At 44.0% G+C, this 19,000-nt stretch overlaps 1 protein-coding gene across 1 annotated transcript in view; it reads right to left on the bottom strand.

The window, feature by feature from the left end:
- Window positions 1–363: 363 nt before the first annotated feature.
- LOC307086078 (uncharacterized protein) overlaps window positions 364–19,000 on the bottom strand; it is a gene marked incomplete at its 5' end in the record, with an annotated part of 21,211 nt that continues 2,574 nt past the window's right edge. The window contains 9 exons of the mRNA XM_079751121.1: window positions 364–4,934; window positions 5,531–5,623; window positions 9,117–9,298; window positions 9,951–10,098; window positions 10,250–10,392; window positions 11,022–11,197; window positions 12,030–12,150; window positions 14,009–14,284; window positions 14,629–14,697. Coding sequence (XP_079607247.1) covers window positions 4,278–4,934; window positions 5,531–5,623; window positions 9,117–9,298; window positions 9,951–10,098; window positions 10,250–10,392; window positions 11,022–11,197; window positions 12,030–12,150; window positions 14,009–14,284; window positions 14,629–14,697 — 1,865 coding nt within the window. The 3' untranslated portion in view covers window positions 364–4,277. The remainder of the gene's footprint in view (window positions 4,935–5,530; window positions 5,624–9,116; window positions 9,299–9,950; window positions 10,099–10,249; window positions 10,393–11,021; window positions 11,198–12,029; window positions 12,151–14,008; window positions 14,285–14,628; window positions 14,698–19,000) is intronic.

The raw sequence follows: 19,000 nt of genomic DNA, 5'->3' as shown, positions 1-19,000 counted from the left end.
AATGTGCTGCCCCCGGGTGGGTGGGGGGGGGGGGGGGGGGGGGGGGGGGGGGGGGGGGTTGCTGGCCGGGTGACATGGGGGTTGTGGTGTCACTCAAACAGTGCGCCTGCTGTGACTGTGGGACTCCTCACCTCCGCTACGACTGGGTGACAGGTGGTAATGAACAGGGCTCCCGGCAACCCACCAATGAGTCACACCACAACACCACAACAAGAGTCACTGTTGTAGTCACAATGACGTACCGACACACAGGGACGACATCACAGCCGGTGTAATTCTTTGCTTTTATTCTTTGTATCTTCTTAGACATGAAATAAAGACAGAAAGTATTTCCTTTTACAAAAAAAAAAAAAAAACCCAAAACACATCTGTGTGTGACTGTGTGATGTGTGTGTGGCATTGTGCAAAGTCGAGACGATACAAGGAGAAACGTGTGTTGCCCCACACACCCAGGCCGGGATAGCGGAGAGAAGTACACTCGACAGGAAAGGTTCCTAGTGGTGGGTAAACTGAGTTGGGTGGGCATTGAACCACCAACTTTCTGAAACACATTAGCTCTAGCACATAAGAGGTTGAGATGCCCTGTTATTTGAGCAAACCAAATCCCTCACACACATTTCGGATCGTTCGTGGTGCAGTTGTCAGTGAACAGGACCCTTCCAACCCAAAGCCTAAACATGCAGTACTTGCTATTGTAAACTTGCTTCTTAAACAGTGTCACTAAATGTATTGAAGGATGATTGATTGATTGAATGATTGATGACACCTTTATCAATACTTACAAAACACTCAAACTGTTACTTTAATTCTTTGTTGTTAGCATTGAGAAAAGCCTGGCAGGCTTATCAAATTTTTAGATTGTAATCGTCGTCTTTAAAAGTCATCAACCACTACTGTATTTCTGTGTATTTCCATTGTATTTACACAGCACATTTTATATTTTGTATGTATTAGTAGTAAATATTTGTATATTTATTTATTCATTAGATAGACAGCAAAACAGATCATTCAAGGTTGCAGATTGAATTTGTAACCCTGGCCAAATTGTGAATACCCCATCTTACATGTAGAAAAAAGTACAGTTTGAAGTGACTATGAACAGAATGCAGGCCAACTAGTCTATTTTTTAGGCACTAAAAACAAGACAACATCTCTCAAAGGACCTCAGAGATCACGATATTACAAATCCTTTTTTGTCAATTTAAATGCCTTCATACACAATGTTGTTCACATTGCAGAACATAATAGGCAGACATATGTAAGCTATACTCACAATAGCAAGGAATGGATACATATATAACCTTTGTCTCATTTGTACACATTCAATATTCAACACAAATATAAAGCTAGTAATCAACACAGCAGTGACAACAGACCCAGATACATGCACACACACACACACACACACACACACACACACACACACACACACACACACACACACACACACACACACACACACACACACACACAAATTCAAATATTAAGAATGATGAAACTATTTCAAACAGCAATAACATGCTGCTTGGGATGACATCTTGGGGCCATGCTAATGAATGCTTTCGCCTCAAAGTGACATTAATGGTCCATTTGCAATACAATATGTAGATACTTTGAGTTACACTGCGAGTGTCTTGAAGTTGGAATGGTGATAATACAACTGAATAGATCTCAATGGATCTAATATAGTCCATGATACATTGTACAATATTTGGTTCATAAATAAGGTGTTCAGTTAGTTATTAGTGTTATATAGTGTATAGCTTTTTATAGATATTCTATTTTCTGTAGTTAAGACATTGTGAGAAATTTCTTTTTTTTCTTCTATATTATCTATTATAATACAATACAACCATTCTAAACTAAAACTCATGGCTGGAAGAATTACAACAGACTTGAACATGCAATATTTACAGCACTGATCTGGGCCAGCAGGGTGAGAGAGCATGTATTATGTTTGTGTGTGTGTGTGTGTGTGTGCGCGTGTGTGTGTGTGTGTGTGTGTGTGTGTGTGTGTGTGTTTTTAAGCAGATTGAAGATGCTTTCAGTATTGCCAAGATTTTTCGGTTTATTTATTCATCCTGGAATTTGGACTTATTCATTATTTCTTTTTCAGTGTTAAACCATGTTATGCCATTACTTTATCTTGCTTGTGTATATTACTTGATTTGTATTGAGCCTAAACCGTATCATTCATCGAACCCCATGCTTTTAATATTTAATGTCATGTTAATATGCTAGCAAATTAGACATTTTATTTGGCTCTTGTCACGTTGCCTTATCAAATACATATGAAATCTCTGTCACCAAAACACTACACAGGTGTCCAGTAGGAATGAGATTGGTAGACCAACGTCAAGTCTCAAGTTTCTATATTGTTTGTGGAAAATGAACACCTATATTGTGCTTCTCTTGACAAATCCTTTGAAAAAAATTACCAAAAATGATTTGGTAATTTTATTGCACAATACCTGGTCTTTCATTGGTTTATGTGGGGTAATTTTAACCATGAGGTAGCGATATCGTTTTTATTTTTTTAATCATGCATCAAATGTATCTTCTCCCCTCCTTTACCTAACTGATAACTAATACTTAATCCCTTTGCATCAACATCTGCAGCACTATAGCTTTAAGACGTCTGGATAGGGACGCAGCTGTATTTGGCAAAGGCAAAAGCAACAGTGAGGCAGACGTTCTTGTGGACATCAGAGGAGGTGCAAATAAGGGGCTTTGATCCATTTTTGATGAATGGGCCAAACACCACAAGCAGGCTACAAATGTCTAACTTAGTTTGGGAATATCTGGTCCACATCGTTAAATAGGACTCAATATACATACTTTTGTCATGGCTATGTACAGATATATTTACCTTAGTTACAATGATGCTGCTGAAAGAAAAGGTTTATAGTGATGGATTTAGCCATGTAGTTCTATCTCTCAGTTATAGACAACCACATGTGGTAAATAACAAGGTATCACAAGATGGTATCATAAAGTGGCTGAAGTTTCAGCAGGCATCTGTGACCTCCTTCAATTCAAACAGTTGATAAAAAATCAAGGTGTTAATGGTCATTATTGAGTATTCAGTCTATAAAAAAATCAAAACATTTCAACAATAAAATATAGCAATTGAGTGGGCGCATCAAAATCTAAACTGCACCGATAAAACAATGTTTTTAGTATAATAAGTATGTTTTTTGTGTTATTGAAAGTAGCAACTTATTCCTTTTTGTGATGGAGTTGAACACAAGTGTATTTTAGGGAAAGGATGTCTGTGTGCAGAATCTTTTTCATAAACAGTGGCAACTAAATGAGAATGCAAAAGGCCGTAAGTGCCTGTCTCTTCCCTTTCGGAACCATGAAAACCATGTTTTACTCTTACAGTACATTTGCAACAATGGAAGAGATTTGCAAACCAAATCCATGAAAACCATATGATCCAGATTTGTGGATGAGGATAAGACCATGGATGGGAGTGTTCCAGGACGTAGTTTTCAGACCGCTGAACATGTGTTTTGTTTCATCCGCTCCTTTCAGAAGGTGGTTTCTTTACTCCATGTTGAAGAAGTATTCTTGCAGAGTTAATGCATTGCCATTCCAAGTTGTGATGGGTATGGTTTGATCTGTGTATAATCGTGACTTCCCACAATTATCTTAGACGACAAAACTGCCGATGTTCAAAGATAGGTTCAAAGAGTTCATGCTTTTGACTGTTTGACTATTGTATCCACATGCTTGATGAAAGAGCAGGTATCTTAATGGGCATTCGTGTTTCAATTGAGTTGCTTTCAACTTGTGTAGTGTAGAATTTTACAGATGAGTGTGTTTGTCAATCACTTTCTTAAATTATTAGTTGTAAACCATGGTGTTTACCATAAATTGTTAGAAAATCCTAAACCTAAATTTGGGTTAACAATTTAGCTGTAAACTCTGCAAAAGATACTGTTTGCAGTTTGGCAGTTGTACTGTGAAGTAACCAAACTATAAAAGAGAGAGTACAATCTAAAAGATTAAGCCACAAAGGAGTTGAACTACCTATAACATTATTTGATCATTGATCTGCTCATGTGAACTGATGTTTGGATTAAAACGTCTCAAAGGTTATGTGTTAGATACAAACGAGTGATATATCCTTATTTAGCTACGATTAGGTTCAGGCATTAGAAGTGGGATATCTAAGTCACTGCCCCCAGAAGTGTGGTTTCTCTTCTTCATGATGTGGTGGGGGCCGTGTTGGCTATCAGTGGGTCTTTCCTTGCGTCTGTCCAGGGCTGGGATCAGGTGGTGGTCTCTTCAACCTGGACTCCCGGGGCGTCGGCCTTCAGCTCCACCTCGGGGGTCTTCGGAGGGACTACCTTAGGAGCCGCTTCTGGACTGGCTTTGGATCCGGGTGCGGGTTCGGGTGTGCCGTTGACGGTGGGGGCTGATTCGGGTGCAGCGCTGGGCTCCGGGGTGGGAGTGAGGGCCGGCTTGGCCTCTGGGGTGGGGGGAGCGGTGCGGGCGGAGGGAGCCATCGGGGAGGAGGCCTTCAGCGCCAGGCCCGGGCTGGGGACGGGACTGGGCTCGGGGGTCTTGGCCCGCTCACCTGGCTTGGAGCCGGGGCTCAGGCCGGCTCTGGGCTCGGGGCTTTGGGCCGGGCTAAGCTTGGCGTCTGCAAAGCTGGGGATGTTCAGCGCGTAGTCGGGGGTGCTCTTGGTGTCGGGTGGTGGCGGCTGTACATCTACGGAGGGCGGGGCACTGGGCGTGGTCACGGCGGCGGATGGGCTTGGCTTAGGGGCCATGGCAACGGAGACGCCTTCAGCCTCCGATTCTGGGATTTGTTCTCCGATGTCGGTGTCGGTGTCCAATGGGAGGGCGGTGGTGTTGAAGCCCACTCCGGAGTCACTAGTCTCCATGTTGTCCACACCCACCTCCTTAGAGGACACCTCCAGACCCTGCAGCCGGGCATGAACAGCATGCTAGACAACACTCATAGGTTATAGAGAGGTGAACAGCATGCTAGACAACACTCATAGGTTATAGAGAGGTGAACAGCATGCTAGACAACACTCATAGGTTATAGAGAGGTGAACAGCATGCTAGACAACACTCATAGGTTATAGAGAGGTGAACAGCATGCTAGACAACACTCATAGGTTATAGAGAGGTGAACAGCATGCTAGACAACACTCATAGGTTATAGAGAGGTGAACAGCATGCTAGACAACACTCATAGGTTATAGAGAGGTGAACAGCATGCTAGACAACACTCATAGGTTATAGAGAGGTGAACAGCATGCTAGACAACACTCATAGGTTATAGAGAGATGAACAGCATGCTAGAAAGCACTCATAGGTTATAGAGAGGTGAACAGCATGCTAGAAAGCACTCATAGGTTATAGAGCGGTGAACAGCATGCTAGACAATACTCATAGGTTATAAAGACATGAACAGCATGCTAGAAAACACTCGTAGGTTATATGTATATATATGACATGCAATCAAGAGATTACAGGGTTGATGATCATGATAACATGTTAAGTCCCTCACTTTAATGTCCACTTCGGTGCTCTGGGATTTCTCTGTGTTTTCCGCCTGGGAGAGTTTAGAGTCATCATTCAGCTGCTTCATGTTCTTCACCACCTGGACACACACACACACATCACACACATTTAATACATGTAACAGTTATGTGCAGTGTAATTTCGGGTTGAAAGCTCGGGTGAAAAGAAACAACCGTTCGCCTAGAAAACCGGAGCACAAGGAGCACTCTGTAACACTTTACAATAAGGTACTATGGTGGAAAATATTAGAGGTTTCTCAGCCAAATTGTTGGAAAATTGGTAGAGAGAAACGCGTCAGCGGGGGGGAGGGGCATGCTCTGCAATGTATAATAATAATAATATGTAACCCTTTTGTACGTAATGCTTGAATTACTGTATGGAATGTATTGTCGGCATTGTGGGCGGGAAGATAAATGTTAATGGAAACGGGAATGCAGGAGTAGTTTAGAGCATTCTGATTGGCCGAAGTGCATGTTGGGAGAGCATCACAATGGGGAATATAATTCGGATCCTGAAGACTGTTCGCAAGTTCTTTGCTAACCAACTCAGGTGATGTTGTTACTCTGTGCAGTGACAATAAAGCCTTGATCATTCAACCCTAGTCCATCTCAAACTCTCGTATTTTACTAGATACTCTACTAGAGTATTAACCGTGGGTTTTATCCTCGACAGTACGCAAAAATGTTACTGAGGAGCGAATAAGGAACGAATTATGAACGACTGGGTGGTTAATGGGTAGGCCCTGAGTGACTGTGATTTAAGCACTACTGAGGAGTTACTGAACAAAGCTACAGACTAGGTGATACTGTATTAATGAATCATTCTGTGAATTAGCAAACTGACCAATTGATTATGACAGCAACTGAATTTTTCCTGGGATTTCACAATTAGTTATTTAATGAACAGACGGATGATTGTCATATTTTATAAAGATATTCACAACATATTTAAATTCATATTCACATTTAAGGTATATTATGTGGAAATGTAAAAGAAAATGTCCTGCGCTGCAGGGCACGCTTAAAACATGCCACCCTTGGTTTAAAGCACTGTTGAAATGTATTTTTATTTGTACAATTTAGGCTAAATTTAAAAAAAAAAAGACAAATACTTTGGGAGTAGTTCCTCCACGGCTTATTTCAGACTGGACTCACAATAAAAGCTCCACATAGCGTGTGCTAAGGTTGCTGCTATCGCGCTGCTCTCTGTGGCCGAGGCTTCATCACCAGCAGCCATTTAAAATGAATGTCGGCAATCACTTACGCAAATGAAGCTTTCGGTGTGAGCTCACGGTTACAAATGTTGAAGTTGCATCATTCTTTTGTCTTCTTTCACCACGTACTCCCACACTGAAGACCCTCTGCTGGGTCTTACTTAAAGTCAGATACATTCGGACATTCCCGGAGACATTTTGGAAACACTTCAGACATTCTGAGACATTCCCTTAGACATTTCAGAGAAATTTCGCAGGCCTGTTGATGGTCATACCCTAAAAACATTCATTTGGTGTAGAATATGGTCAATGATTATTCGGCTACACTACGGGAAACACTTTCAGCTTTGCTGGTACCGTCGTTTGCACGCAAAGAGATTTTATTGTCAAGGCCTGCGAAATGTCTCCGGAATGTCTCCAGGAATGTCTCTGTAATGTGTCTGTTGTGTCTGTCTTTTATCCGAAATTCAACGAAATTACTCCGGGAATGTCTCCGAAATGTGTCCTGATGTGTCCAAATGTATCCTGTATGTATGTGACTTGTAACTAGTAATTTAGACCCCATTCTGCTGCTAGTAAAGAGATGATTATGGTTCCAGATCAACGCAATGCAAGGACCACGCAGACGCTTCAACTCAGTCGCAAACCTGTTTTGGTTCTCCGTCGGGTTTTACTGAGTGGACCAATCGCAGCCTTTGCTGCTGCGTCGCCTCGACGCAAGGTTACAATTTTTGGGAAGCGCACTTCAGGCCCTTGCGGTGGATGCAAGGTGGGTCTGGCAGAACATAATGGGTCCTTAAACCCCCTTGGATTGCGCTGACGTGGGACCATAATCAGCCTTTTAGACAGTATAGCTGCGACTGACGCGCTGCGAGGCTGATGGTGTGTTTGAGATGCCTCGTACACCAACCGCATGAGTTGCTCTTGTGACTTAATTTCCTGGCTTGTAGCACTTATAGCATTCCTGTTTGTCTTTGTGAGTCATTGGCAAGTCATTGTTATTGTAAGCTACATTAGCCTCTTTAGCAAACCACCTTGAAAAAAAAAACCCACAACTTTACATTGTATTGCACGCACAGCAAGACCTTGCAATGCATAAATGATCGAGCAATGTAATCAAGTGTGTAAGAGCATTTAAAATCTACATTAAATGACCAACATAATAAAAATACAAAGAATATCCATCTCTTTACGGGCGCAGCCATTTTTGTTTGTTGAGTCGTACGGTCAACCTCACTGAACTCGGTTGACTTTCAGAATCCAGAGTGGGAAAGTTTAAAAGGGGGCGTGCCTCTGTGAAATGCCGCAAGAAAGCTGGGAGATTTCCCACTTTGAAACTTGTGAGGGTGGTGTACGACTACAAGGCATCTGGAACACACCATTAGCAGTAACTTCGGCCTACAGATGGTGATTTTTCATCTAGAAAAAGCTGTGTACAGGAGATTACTGCTGGTGACACAAGCCCGGTATGAGTTCGGTCTCTAATCCAAATCACTGCTACGCTGAACATCCCGCTCACACAATGCCAACCAAAGTTGGGGTGGACAGGAAGATGATGGCAGAGACGGCAGCCACTTCAGAACTTCATGCTGTCAATGGGGAACGGAGAAACCCTTCACTTGTCTTCCTCAAAATGCAAACTAGAGATACTGAGTAGCAGGGGCGTAGGAATGAGTTTAACATTGGGGGGGACACATATCGGAAACCTGACAGATCTGGTATAATTTTTAGGTGGGACAAATGCGCCTGTCTCCGATATTGGAGGGGACACGTCCCCTCCGTCCCACCCGGTTCCTACGCCCTTGCTGAGTAGAAACCTGCAGAGCAAGGTGAACGAGATGAAAATGAATTGGGAACTAATACAGATCAGTAAACAGGACTAGTAGAGCAATCTAGAGGGCGGTTCTAGAAGAGAGCAGGCTCTTTATTTATTAAAAAAAAATAAAAATAGGGTGCCTAGGAAATGCCTCGGCACAGAATCTTTGTTTCTATCTGCATTTTTCTAACGTTAATATTTTCGAATGTTTCCATTTTTTTAGCATTTCTTTAGCCGTTTCAAATTAAATGTTTAACTAAAGTGGCTGTAGATCCCTCATTGTGACAGTGGTTTGGGGTTTATAATCAAATTCAGTTGCTGTCATAATCATTTGGTCAAATTTGCTTATTCACAGAATGATTAGTTAACATAATCACCAAGTCTGTTTACCAGTAACTCCTCCGTAGTTCCTGAATCACACTCAGGGCCTACCCATTAACCACCCAGTCGTTCTTCCTTCGTTCCTCATCGCTCCTTAGTAACTACCAACATTTTTGCGTTACTTATTGTAAAGTGTTGTAAGTGTTATTTCTTCCACCCCACCTGTCTGAAAGCGTCCCCCTCGTCCTCCTTGCCGGCATTCTCTGCGATCTTCTCCAGCTCGGCGGCCCTCCTGGCCCTCTTCTTCACCTTCCACAGGCAGGACAGCAGGCACACCAGCAGCAGGAAGGCCAGCAGGCCGCACAGGGCGATCACCGCCACCAACACCATGGGTAGCCTGTAGGCTGGGGCGGACACCAGGGAATGAATATAGGAGCTAGGGAAATAAATGAGGAACTAAGTAGACCATACCCTTGAAGCCAACACCTGCCACTAGACTCTCCGGCCCACCTGATCTATTGATTTCATATTTTAATATTTCATCAAATATTTCATTCTAGATCATATATTGAATGCAACAAAGTCATCCTTATTGCATAACTAAACTGATATTCATGCAATCTCCTCAGCACCACGAAGGGCTAACTCTACCAGAGCACCGCTCTGCTAAGTTATCCTTCCATATTATAAGAGGCAACCTACCTACCATCGGCTTAGCTCAGGAGGTAGAGCAGTTGTCTTGTAACTGAAGGGTTGCTAGTTCGATCCCCAACCCTGAGCAAGACACTCAACTGGCGTGTCAATGTGTGTATTAACCAATGTAAGTAGCTTTGGATAAAAGTGGCTGCTAATTGTAATCGTACCATCTTTATTCATTTTTTACATCTTCATCACTGATGTTCATGTTTGCATATCTTCCTTGGATATAATACCAGCAGTTCTCATTATGTCTTACTTCATCACTGTTCTTCTTCATCTTCTAATGGCTTATCCTGAGAAGGTAAGCGGTGACCCTGAACCCCCCCCCCCACACACACACACACACACCCTACTTACGCTCCAGCTCCAGGTGGAAGACTGCGACGGGGAAGCTCAGGGCGTCCACCACCTCGTAGCGTCCCGCGTCGGAGGCCCGCAGGTGGTCCAGCACCGCCGTGGCGCCCTCCATGTGCAGACGGCCCTCCATGCCCAGCTCACTCAGGCTCTGAGTAAGAGACACACACACACACACACACACACACACACAGTGAGGAGTACTAGTGAACGCCGTGTCGGGCCTATGCCAGAGAGACAAATGCATGCAAGTGGGAATTGAAGCAGACAGGATCAAAAAGACAGGAGGGAAGTTTGTGTACCGGGGTGAGCTCTCCCTTGTCCATGAGCAGCACTGGTTTGGAGTCGTTGTTGGGGCTGTAGTAGAGGCTGACCAGGGAGCTGTCCAGGCGGAGGTTGATCTTCATCACGCCGTCGTTGGGCAGCTCTTTGTAGTCGAAGTGCTCTGAGGAAGACATAGAGGGGACGGTACATCAGCATGGAGGCAGGACGGGGCGGGGGCAGCTCAACATTGCTTTTTCTCCTCATGGGCGGCTTTGTGTGCATTTATGGACGGGACGCTGGAGACAGGGCCCCGACATCCAGCAGAGAACTGCAGGCTCGCTACAAGGCAGATTGCCATGAGGCACAGCCCACGGGTAGGTGGAGCCAGAAACTTTGAGTTCTTGAATTCATTCGTTTAAGTGTTTTGGGCCGTGATTATTCTTTATTCAGGACTAAAAAGCAATCGCACGACATGAGCGATAGAAGGGCCCAGATGAAAACACGTAAAGACAACGGTGTACCCATTGACAACCTGGTCCTGGATGGACGTGCACCGCAAACATGCAGCGGTACACAGACAGGTCCGTGTCAGCCAGGTCACACGGGAAACCGGAGCTACACCTGCACGCTGAGGCCAACCTTCCTCTTGATGGTGCTAGTCATGGGGGCGGGGGAGGAGACGTGCCCAGCCCTTACCTTCCTTATGATGGTGCTAGTCATGGGGGCGGAGGAGGTGGTGTGCCCAGCCCTTACCTTCCTTATGATGGTGCTAGTCATGGGGGCGGGGGAGGTGGGGTGCCCGGTCCTTACCTTGCACGTTGAGGCAGACCTTCCTCTTGATGGCGCCGTCGGCGTCCCTGATGGTGTAGCTGCCCTCGTCCGCCCCCGTGGTGGAGCTCAGGGACACGTGCCGTTCGTTGACGACGATGCGGCCCTGGTAGCCATCCCGGGACAGCCCTGTGCTGGTCATCAGCACCAGAGCAGGCCTGCAGCCACAAGGAGAGGGACGCTCCTTCAGGGAGGGTTGTGGGTTTGATCCCCTAATGTCCACCTGTAGGCCTCCTTGAGCAGGGGGTCTAACCCCTTTCTGCTCATTAATGAAATGTATCTACAACGTTTAAAACTGTAAGGCGCTTTGGATGAGAGCATCTCCTTAATGACTTGATAGGAATAATAAATAGTAATATTCGTAGGAGGCAAGGTTATCCGATACAGTAGTGTAAGAAAAGAAAAGCGGCGGGAAAACCTTGTTATCTTAGCATTTCAATGATGGAATACAATTCAACCGTTGAATTGAGTCTGTGGGATTAGATTTGGGAATACATGGTGGTGATATTCACACCCTGCTCTGAGCTCTTAGCTTTCTCCTTCCATGTCATGAGTCTGCATGGGTGATACCATACTGAACTACATGGAGGGGGGGTTGGATTGAATTATAGTGGCTAGGGTGGTCTGACTCCAAGCCAAGAGGTACTGGGTGCGATCCCCCTGCCCCCGTGTCTTACAACCCTCTATTATTTAGTTTATGAGAATATCTGTTTGGAGTTGACTGTGCTTGCCTGTATATGAGCAAATTTAGATTTTTGACCACTCCCTGCTCATGTCTGACCAGTCATGAAACACTTCCCGAAGGCGGACAAACGCAACGAGGGATGGAGCACAAAGGGAATCAAGGAAATCTGTCTGATTTCAACCCTTTACACTCTCTCTCTCTCTCAATTCATTCTCTTTCTTTCTCAAATCCTACCAACTGCACCTTTAATGACAAAGCTCTGAGCCAGTGTCAGTGTCTTTGGATGAAGCTGTAGCGGCGTGTACCTGGAGGTCTGGTTGGCCTCCACGGCCAGGGGTCTGTACTCCAGGGTGATGGGGGCTGTCACGCCCAACAGATGGATGTTGTAGGTGTCCCCGTACCGCACACTCTCCTCGTTGGAGCAGTCTGGGAGGGGGAATGGGAAAGTGATGTACGACGTGAGAGAGTTAGTGAGTTGGAGTGTGTGTGTGCGCGATTCAATGCTTTTATTGTCCTCAACCGACTTTTAAAAAGGTAGGAAAAATGGAAAATAGATTGTGTCATGAAAAACCTTAGTGCTAAAAGTACAGAAAGGAAAGAGCTGAATAAGGCAGAGAAAAGGCAAGCGAGAGAGAGAGAGAAAGAGAGGTTTATAACCCAGTAATTACTCTGGATAGGGAGAGAAGAGCAAAGAACAAAAACCAGGGTGGAGAAGGAGAAGTGGTGGGGGCTCAGTGCGGGGTGACAGATGTGGAGCACGGATGGAGAGAGAACGTTTTGAACATGAGGAAGTGCTGGTGTGCAATTATCCCAGCGGTTGCAATAGCAGGGTAACATACGATCCACACAGAAGCATGGGGAGAACAGACAGGGGAACAACAGGAAGAGAGAGAGGGGACAACAGACTGGTGCTTAAGGAGCTGCGTAATTATTGGCTGGCATCTGCGGCATGCTTTTACACACACACACACACACACACACACACACACACACACACACACACACACACAAACACACACACACACACACATGGACTCCTTCACACTTGAGCAGCTCCATATGGCACAGCTTCTACATACTGCTTCTGCACAGTGGTCTTTACCACCACTTTGTTTAAACCATCCCTCCTCAGCATCTTATTAAGAGAGAGTGTGTGTAAGTGTGTGTGTGTTTGTGTGTGTGTGTGTGTGTGTGTGTGTGTGTGTGTGTGTGTGTGTGTATGTGTGTGTGTGTGTGTGTGTGTGTGTGTGTAAAATGGAGGAAATTGACAGGTACTGAGGGAAAGAGATAGTGTGTGGGAGAGAGTGTGTCTTTGTGTGATGTGTGATGTGTGTGTGTGTGTGTGTGTGTGTGTGTGTGTGTACCTTAGTGGCAGACTCCTGTTGGACTGCTGGAGAGGGCAGGCCGTGTGAGTACTACTCGAGACACTAAGTGCTCGCATGAGCAATGAGTCAACATTGTTGTACAACTTCAGTGTGTACGTGTTTGTATGTGTGTCTCCGCGCACGTGTGTGTGTGTGTGTATGTGTGTGTCTCTGCACACGTGTGTGTGTATATGTGTGTGTACACGTGTGTGTATGTGTGTGTCTCTGCGTGCATGTGTGTGTCTCTGCGCGTGTATGTGCAAGTGTGTGTGTGTGTGTGTGTGTGTGTGTGTGTGTGTGTGTGTGTCAAAAGAGGCTGCAGCTCTCTGACTTAGGTGGACTGGACAGATACGGGAAAGGCCAGATCAACAGTGGAGAACGGCTCGTCGCTCTCAGATAACATTACTGAGATAGAATCTAGAGTCTGAAGCTATTTCCTAAGCGATTTTGCTCAAATCGTTCCCATCCTCTCTCTCGCTCCGTTGATGCATGGCCTCATTTTCTCTCTTTTAAGACGTTACTGTGTAAGGTCTGAGAACATTACTTAATTTGCCAGAACTGTGAAAACACATATTACATGTCTTTAAATGTAGTGATAGCAGTAGTAGTGAAATAAGCAGTATACTGTATATTTGTAGTGCGTCTAAATTCAATGAGGTCCACAAACCTACAGTGAAAGACATATAGTTAAAATAAAAAAATAGAAACTCAATCCGATTAAAAAATCCACATCAAACGATCTGCACTGTACACAATTAGGGATATCTTCAGCCACCAGACGACTCGTGAGCAGCGAATGGGGGTAACAAAACTCCTCTGCTACAACGGATATTTATAAACGGTAAATCTAATCCATATGTCATCAATGCATGAGACGCCGGCCCCCACTTCCCCTTTAAGCGGGTCAATAAAGTACATACCTCTGACGATGAGCCGGATGCGGCGGATGTCCTCGGGCGTGGCGGCGTTCTTCAGCGTGTACACGCCCTCGTCGCCCTCGCTCACGTTGTCCAGCACCAGGTGGCTGAAGTGCAGGTTGAGCTTGGCCCGCCGGCCCACCACCTCGCCGTCCCGCATCAGCACAATGTCCGCCTGCCGGGGGGCCGAGGAGGGCCGGAAGGTGATGTCCGCCCCCACGGAGGGCAGCTGGATGTGGAAGTCCTCCCCGTGGAACTTAGTCTCAGACTCCTCTGAGACTGGGGGGGGGGGGGGGGGGGGGGGAACCGCAAGGGGGGATTAGTTATGTTGGCCAGTGACCACCTCTGTGTGAGCCAACACGGAACTGAAAGGAGAGGGCTTACCTTTTACAGGGGCTGAAAGAGCTGTAAAATAGAATATGACAGCATGAATTATTTACACTTATTTGTTATCGTATCATGTCACTTTGTTCTTTATAGAAGCAATGCATCTTTACTGTGAAACGGGAAAGAATCTAACCATATAACTCACTCTTTATATATATATATATATATATATATATATATATATATATGAATAAATGAAAGTATGAAAATATGAAAATGGATATTGCTTTACTTACCCATGCCGAGCAGAAAGCCGAACACAATCAAACCGATTTTCTTCATCATGACTGAGTTGAGTCCGGGGTCTGCACAGAGAATGAGCACATATTAAAAACAAACAGACCCAGACATTGAAACCCTATAGCATATTGACAACGGTATCATGCTTGAAGCATTGTTGTTCGGCTCGCATTATGTCGGCTCAGCAGACGCTGTGCAAAACAAAGACAAAATCGTCCCAGCTATGCAGTGTTCTGTAGTCAGTCAGCAAATTCAAAAAGCTCAGAATCAGAAAATGTATTGACCCAAAAGTATTTATTGGCTCGTTTGCAGAAAAGTTCCCAAAACAACTCATGGGAACAAACATAAAGTAAATCTCTTGAGGAAGACCTTATCCCCCCGCTTGTATACTAACTGTGATATATTAATAAAAAAAGTAAATCTGCTGAACCAACAGCTTTACGACAGACCACCTTTATGGGTTGTTGAGGTTATGAGCAAATTGTGTGTGCAATCATGTGCATCGTTAAAACAGGGGCTCTGACGCTGCCCAGGCATTTAATGGGCTGCACATTTTACCAAAGATAACCGTAGTACCTGACCTTTAAGCTTGTCATCATTCGAAAAAAGAGCTTACCGCCATAGACTGCAAAAGGTTAATACCGTTCCTGTCTGCCTGGGAGAGGTGACATCTACCTCTGCATTGGTCAATAGAAACCACACAAATCTGAAATATGTCTTTAATGTTTCTGATAATTTATAATCATATTTCAAACTATTACGGTTTGCTATTGGCCATGTCAATTTGGAATTAAATAATCATGGAGGAGGCATAAGGGAAGATCAATGAAAAGAGAGAGTAAGAAAAGATAAAGAATAGATTGAGGTGTTGGCATAGCACTCATATTGGGGATGATATGAACGCTTGTCATTCGTCAACCTCTTTTCATTCATAAATATAAAGCAGATGGAGGTTAACATGGAGGGATGTTTTAATTTGCACTCTCCTGGAGGCTTGAATACCGGATAACACTGTTTTATCTGTGTAGGATCTCCCCCGAAAGATGGTATGACACTTGCAGTGTTTCCCCTATAAAAATGTATGCATATCTTTTTTTATGCAATAAATAATAATAAAATCAATTATGCAATAAAAATATAGCTGTGTTATCTTGACGCGATGCGAGTGCCATTACAAACAGCGTCCCTTTAAATTACTGCAGAGCGAGAGCGTGCAAAGGATAAACGAGGAGAAAAGCTCTAAGGCGTCATAGGATGGGATGCAGGTTAGACAACGTGACATGGCCCCTAAAAAGAGATGGACAACCAAGTATCTCAAAATGTTTATTCAAATCTACTGAGTCAAATTAAATGACAGCTGTGGGAGAAGAGAGAGGGGCAGTTGGGGAGGGGAGCTCGAGTGAAGTCAAGCCTCGTGGGCGGGGGTCCAACCGAAGCTGTACGAGTCAAGAAAAGCCATTTCACAACCAACAATCGCTTTCAATGTTAAAGGACTAGACAGCGCGGATCGTGTGTCAGTGCTCTCCAACACCACATACTTCTGTTCCCATTATTTACTTGGCAAGAAAGAAATGTTTATTGGTAGAATTCCCTCTAGTGGACAGAACGTTCTATAGTGGCATTGGCAATGCATAAGCCTTGGTATAGGTGGATAGTAAAAAAGTTAATATACTTTGAATATTCAAAATAATAAGGAATGAATTTCAAACTCGCTTCAAAATCTTTTCTCTAGGGAAAAAAAAGCCACCTTACCTTAAAAAAGTGTGACCTTACCATAAAGACCATATCATTTATATTTATGTTTTACGAAAATATAAATGCCTGAAAACGCATAAGCTTGAAGTTATTAGTTCAGGATAAACGAGTTGCATATGAACTCAGTCGTGTAATTCTGCCGAAACGGTGAACACCTCAGCTGTAGTTGCGATTGAAAGGAACGATGAATCAGTGCCACAAAAGTAAATCGCTAAGCAAGAGTGGGTAAATGACGAATTTCTCTCGCTTATTGACAAACGAAGTACCTGCAAAGATCCAATGATACTCCAAGAATTGAAGTTTGACATCAAACTCAAAAATGATTTCTATACTCGGAAAGCAAATGCACTTAACCCCACAAGTGAGGCAAAAGACACTGAAAAAGAGTTCAAAATGCTGAAAGATAACAGTGCGAGCAAGAAAATGCAACAACTTCTAATATCATACCATCAACGAAGCTCGAAAATCGTTTAAGTGACCATTTCAACCTTCCTTCTACGGATCTGTCAGATTAAATCAACAATTCCCGAGATCACCAAATTTATTACCAACGGATGAATGTCGCGCAGTAGATGTTGACAAAAGTCAACATCAAAGAAAATCAACAAGATTTTTGAAAAAAGGCAAGTGTTGGGTCTAATGGATTAGTCAATAGCATCCAGATGCATCACAGATGGATTTTTTGCGTCACAGTCCCTAGCTGCCAAAGTAGAGTTTTCCATCGTTCATTTTTCATGTTTAATTTCAATCAAAGTATGTCTTATTACAATATATATATATCGATCAATATATAAACAGGCATGATTGGGTTTGTTAATACTGATGTCCCCATCACCTATGGGGAATGTCCTCCTCTAACAATGTCCTCCTCTAACAATGGCACCCCAAACCAGCTGCCAAACATTGAAAAATAAAAACCAAGACATCATCTTTTTAATAATGTATTGGCGGACCACAGAACAGCACCACAAGTGTGCTGGAAGTAATGAGAAATATAGAGAAAGAGAGCGAGAGAGAGAGATGAAGAGAAAGGGAGAGAGGTGAAGAGAAAGAGAGAGCTCGATAGATACAGGGTGGTGGTGTCTCCTTAATAGCTGAGGAAGAGGATGATGGGTCATCAGGTTTGTGTGGAACAGCTACGGCTGACGTCAGCTTCTGCAGTGTGTGTGTGTGCCGCCGCGGTTATGTGTTTTTCTTTTCGTCAGCCTGTGTCTGTGTATCAGCCTGTGATGTGTGTGATGAGATACTGCTTATTTTAGTAGCCGCAGTATTTGATTTCCTTACCTAATGTTTATTCATCGTTGAGTAGCTGTTTAATCGTTTATTTAACCTGACTCATACAGCTCCACATCTCTTTAATTTGTAAAATGCTAAGTTAGATTACTTGCCAGTCTTCAAAGACGCCTATTCAGCTCAGGGAAATCTGAATGGTAATGATGTTGGATGTCTGCTGACCTAGCCTGGCAGAAAGCACGATTACAAAGGCAAAAGTGAATCTGGCTTTCTTTCCTAAGTTATTTTCTTCGGACTTCATCTCATCCAAAAAAACCTCCCTGCAGAGATTTTATCTGCAGTAAAATCGTGCAGTCTGGCAAGATCTTCAAGGGCCTATGCTTGGTATTATTAGATTGAGGCTGAAAAGACGTCTGTGGAATCTCTGCTGTAGTGATGGAGAGGGAAAGCGTCATTACAGCCTAAGAGGGTGTTGATTCAGCTCAAGTCAGAAGGTAGTAGGACAGTTCTATCCATCCCTGTTACACTCCCTGACCTTTCTTGTGTCTGAATCATATTGAGTTTTGAGTTCACTCATGTCATTTGGCTTTGAGTATCACACACACGTGTGTCACAATCTAAAACAGAACCGGATTGACGGATCACCTGAGAAATAATCGCATAGTATTTCAGAGAAGATTTTAAGCAGTTCTGAAAAGATCCAAGAGAATTAGCCCATTCAGAGCCTGATGGTGTGAAGTGCTGCATTGCTGCAATGAAAAAGGAGTTGAGTTCCTATGCCTGAGGTCCATTTTGCTGTGGTTAACATTTTATGCCCACGAGAGAGAAGGCCAAGAGAGAACACCTGCAGTAGACCTGCAGCCAGTCTGCAATACTTTCTGATTTTGGATTATTCCATCTCCATTACTGTTGTACATCTGTGATATGTTCTCTGATGAACCGCACTCGGGGACCTGGGGACCAGATCATGGATGTTATACATGACATGAGAATATTGTTATCATATCGATTTATAGTGTGTGGCCTATCGTTACTCTTGCCTGCCATCATCATAATAATGAACCCTGTGCTCTCTACATCACACAGCTGTATTTAGTAGTACTGCAGTCCGCATGCTCATGTGCATAGCATGAGCCGCACGCACGCACGCACACACACACACACACACACACACACACACACACATACACACGCACACACACACACACACACACACACACACACACACACACACACACACACACACACACCAATAGCCTCATGGACGCATTAGCAGGGGGGCTTTTTGCTCTACATTATTTAATGAGCAGAATTAGCATTTCACCGTGTCCTAACTGACAACCACGCTTGTGGTTCACCACTCAGACTCACTTACGGCCA

The sequence above is a fragment of the Pollachius pollachius genome (assembly GCF_949987615.1).
Source record: "Pollachius pollachius genome assembly, chromosome: 1".
NCBI classification, from domain to species: domain Eukaryota; kingdom Metazoa; phylum Chordata; class Actinopteri; order Gadiformes; family Gadidae; genus Pollachius; species Pollachius pollachius.
Note: the sequence above shows the minus strand (reverse complement) of the source record. Positions and strands in the feature narration are given on the sequence as shown.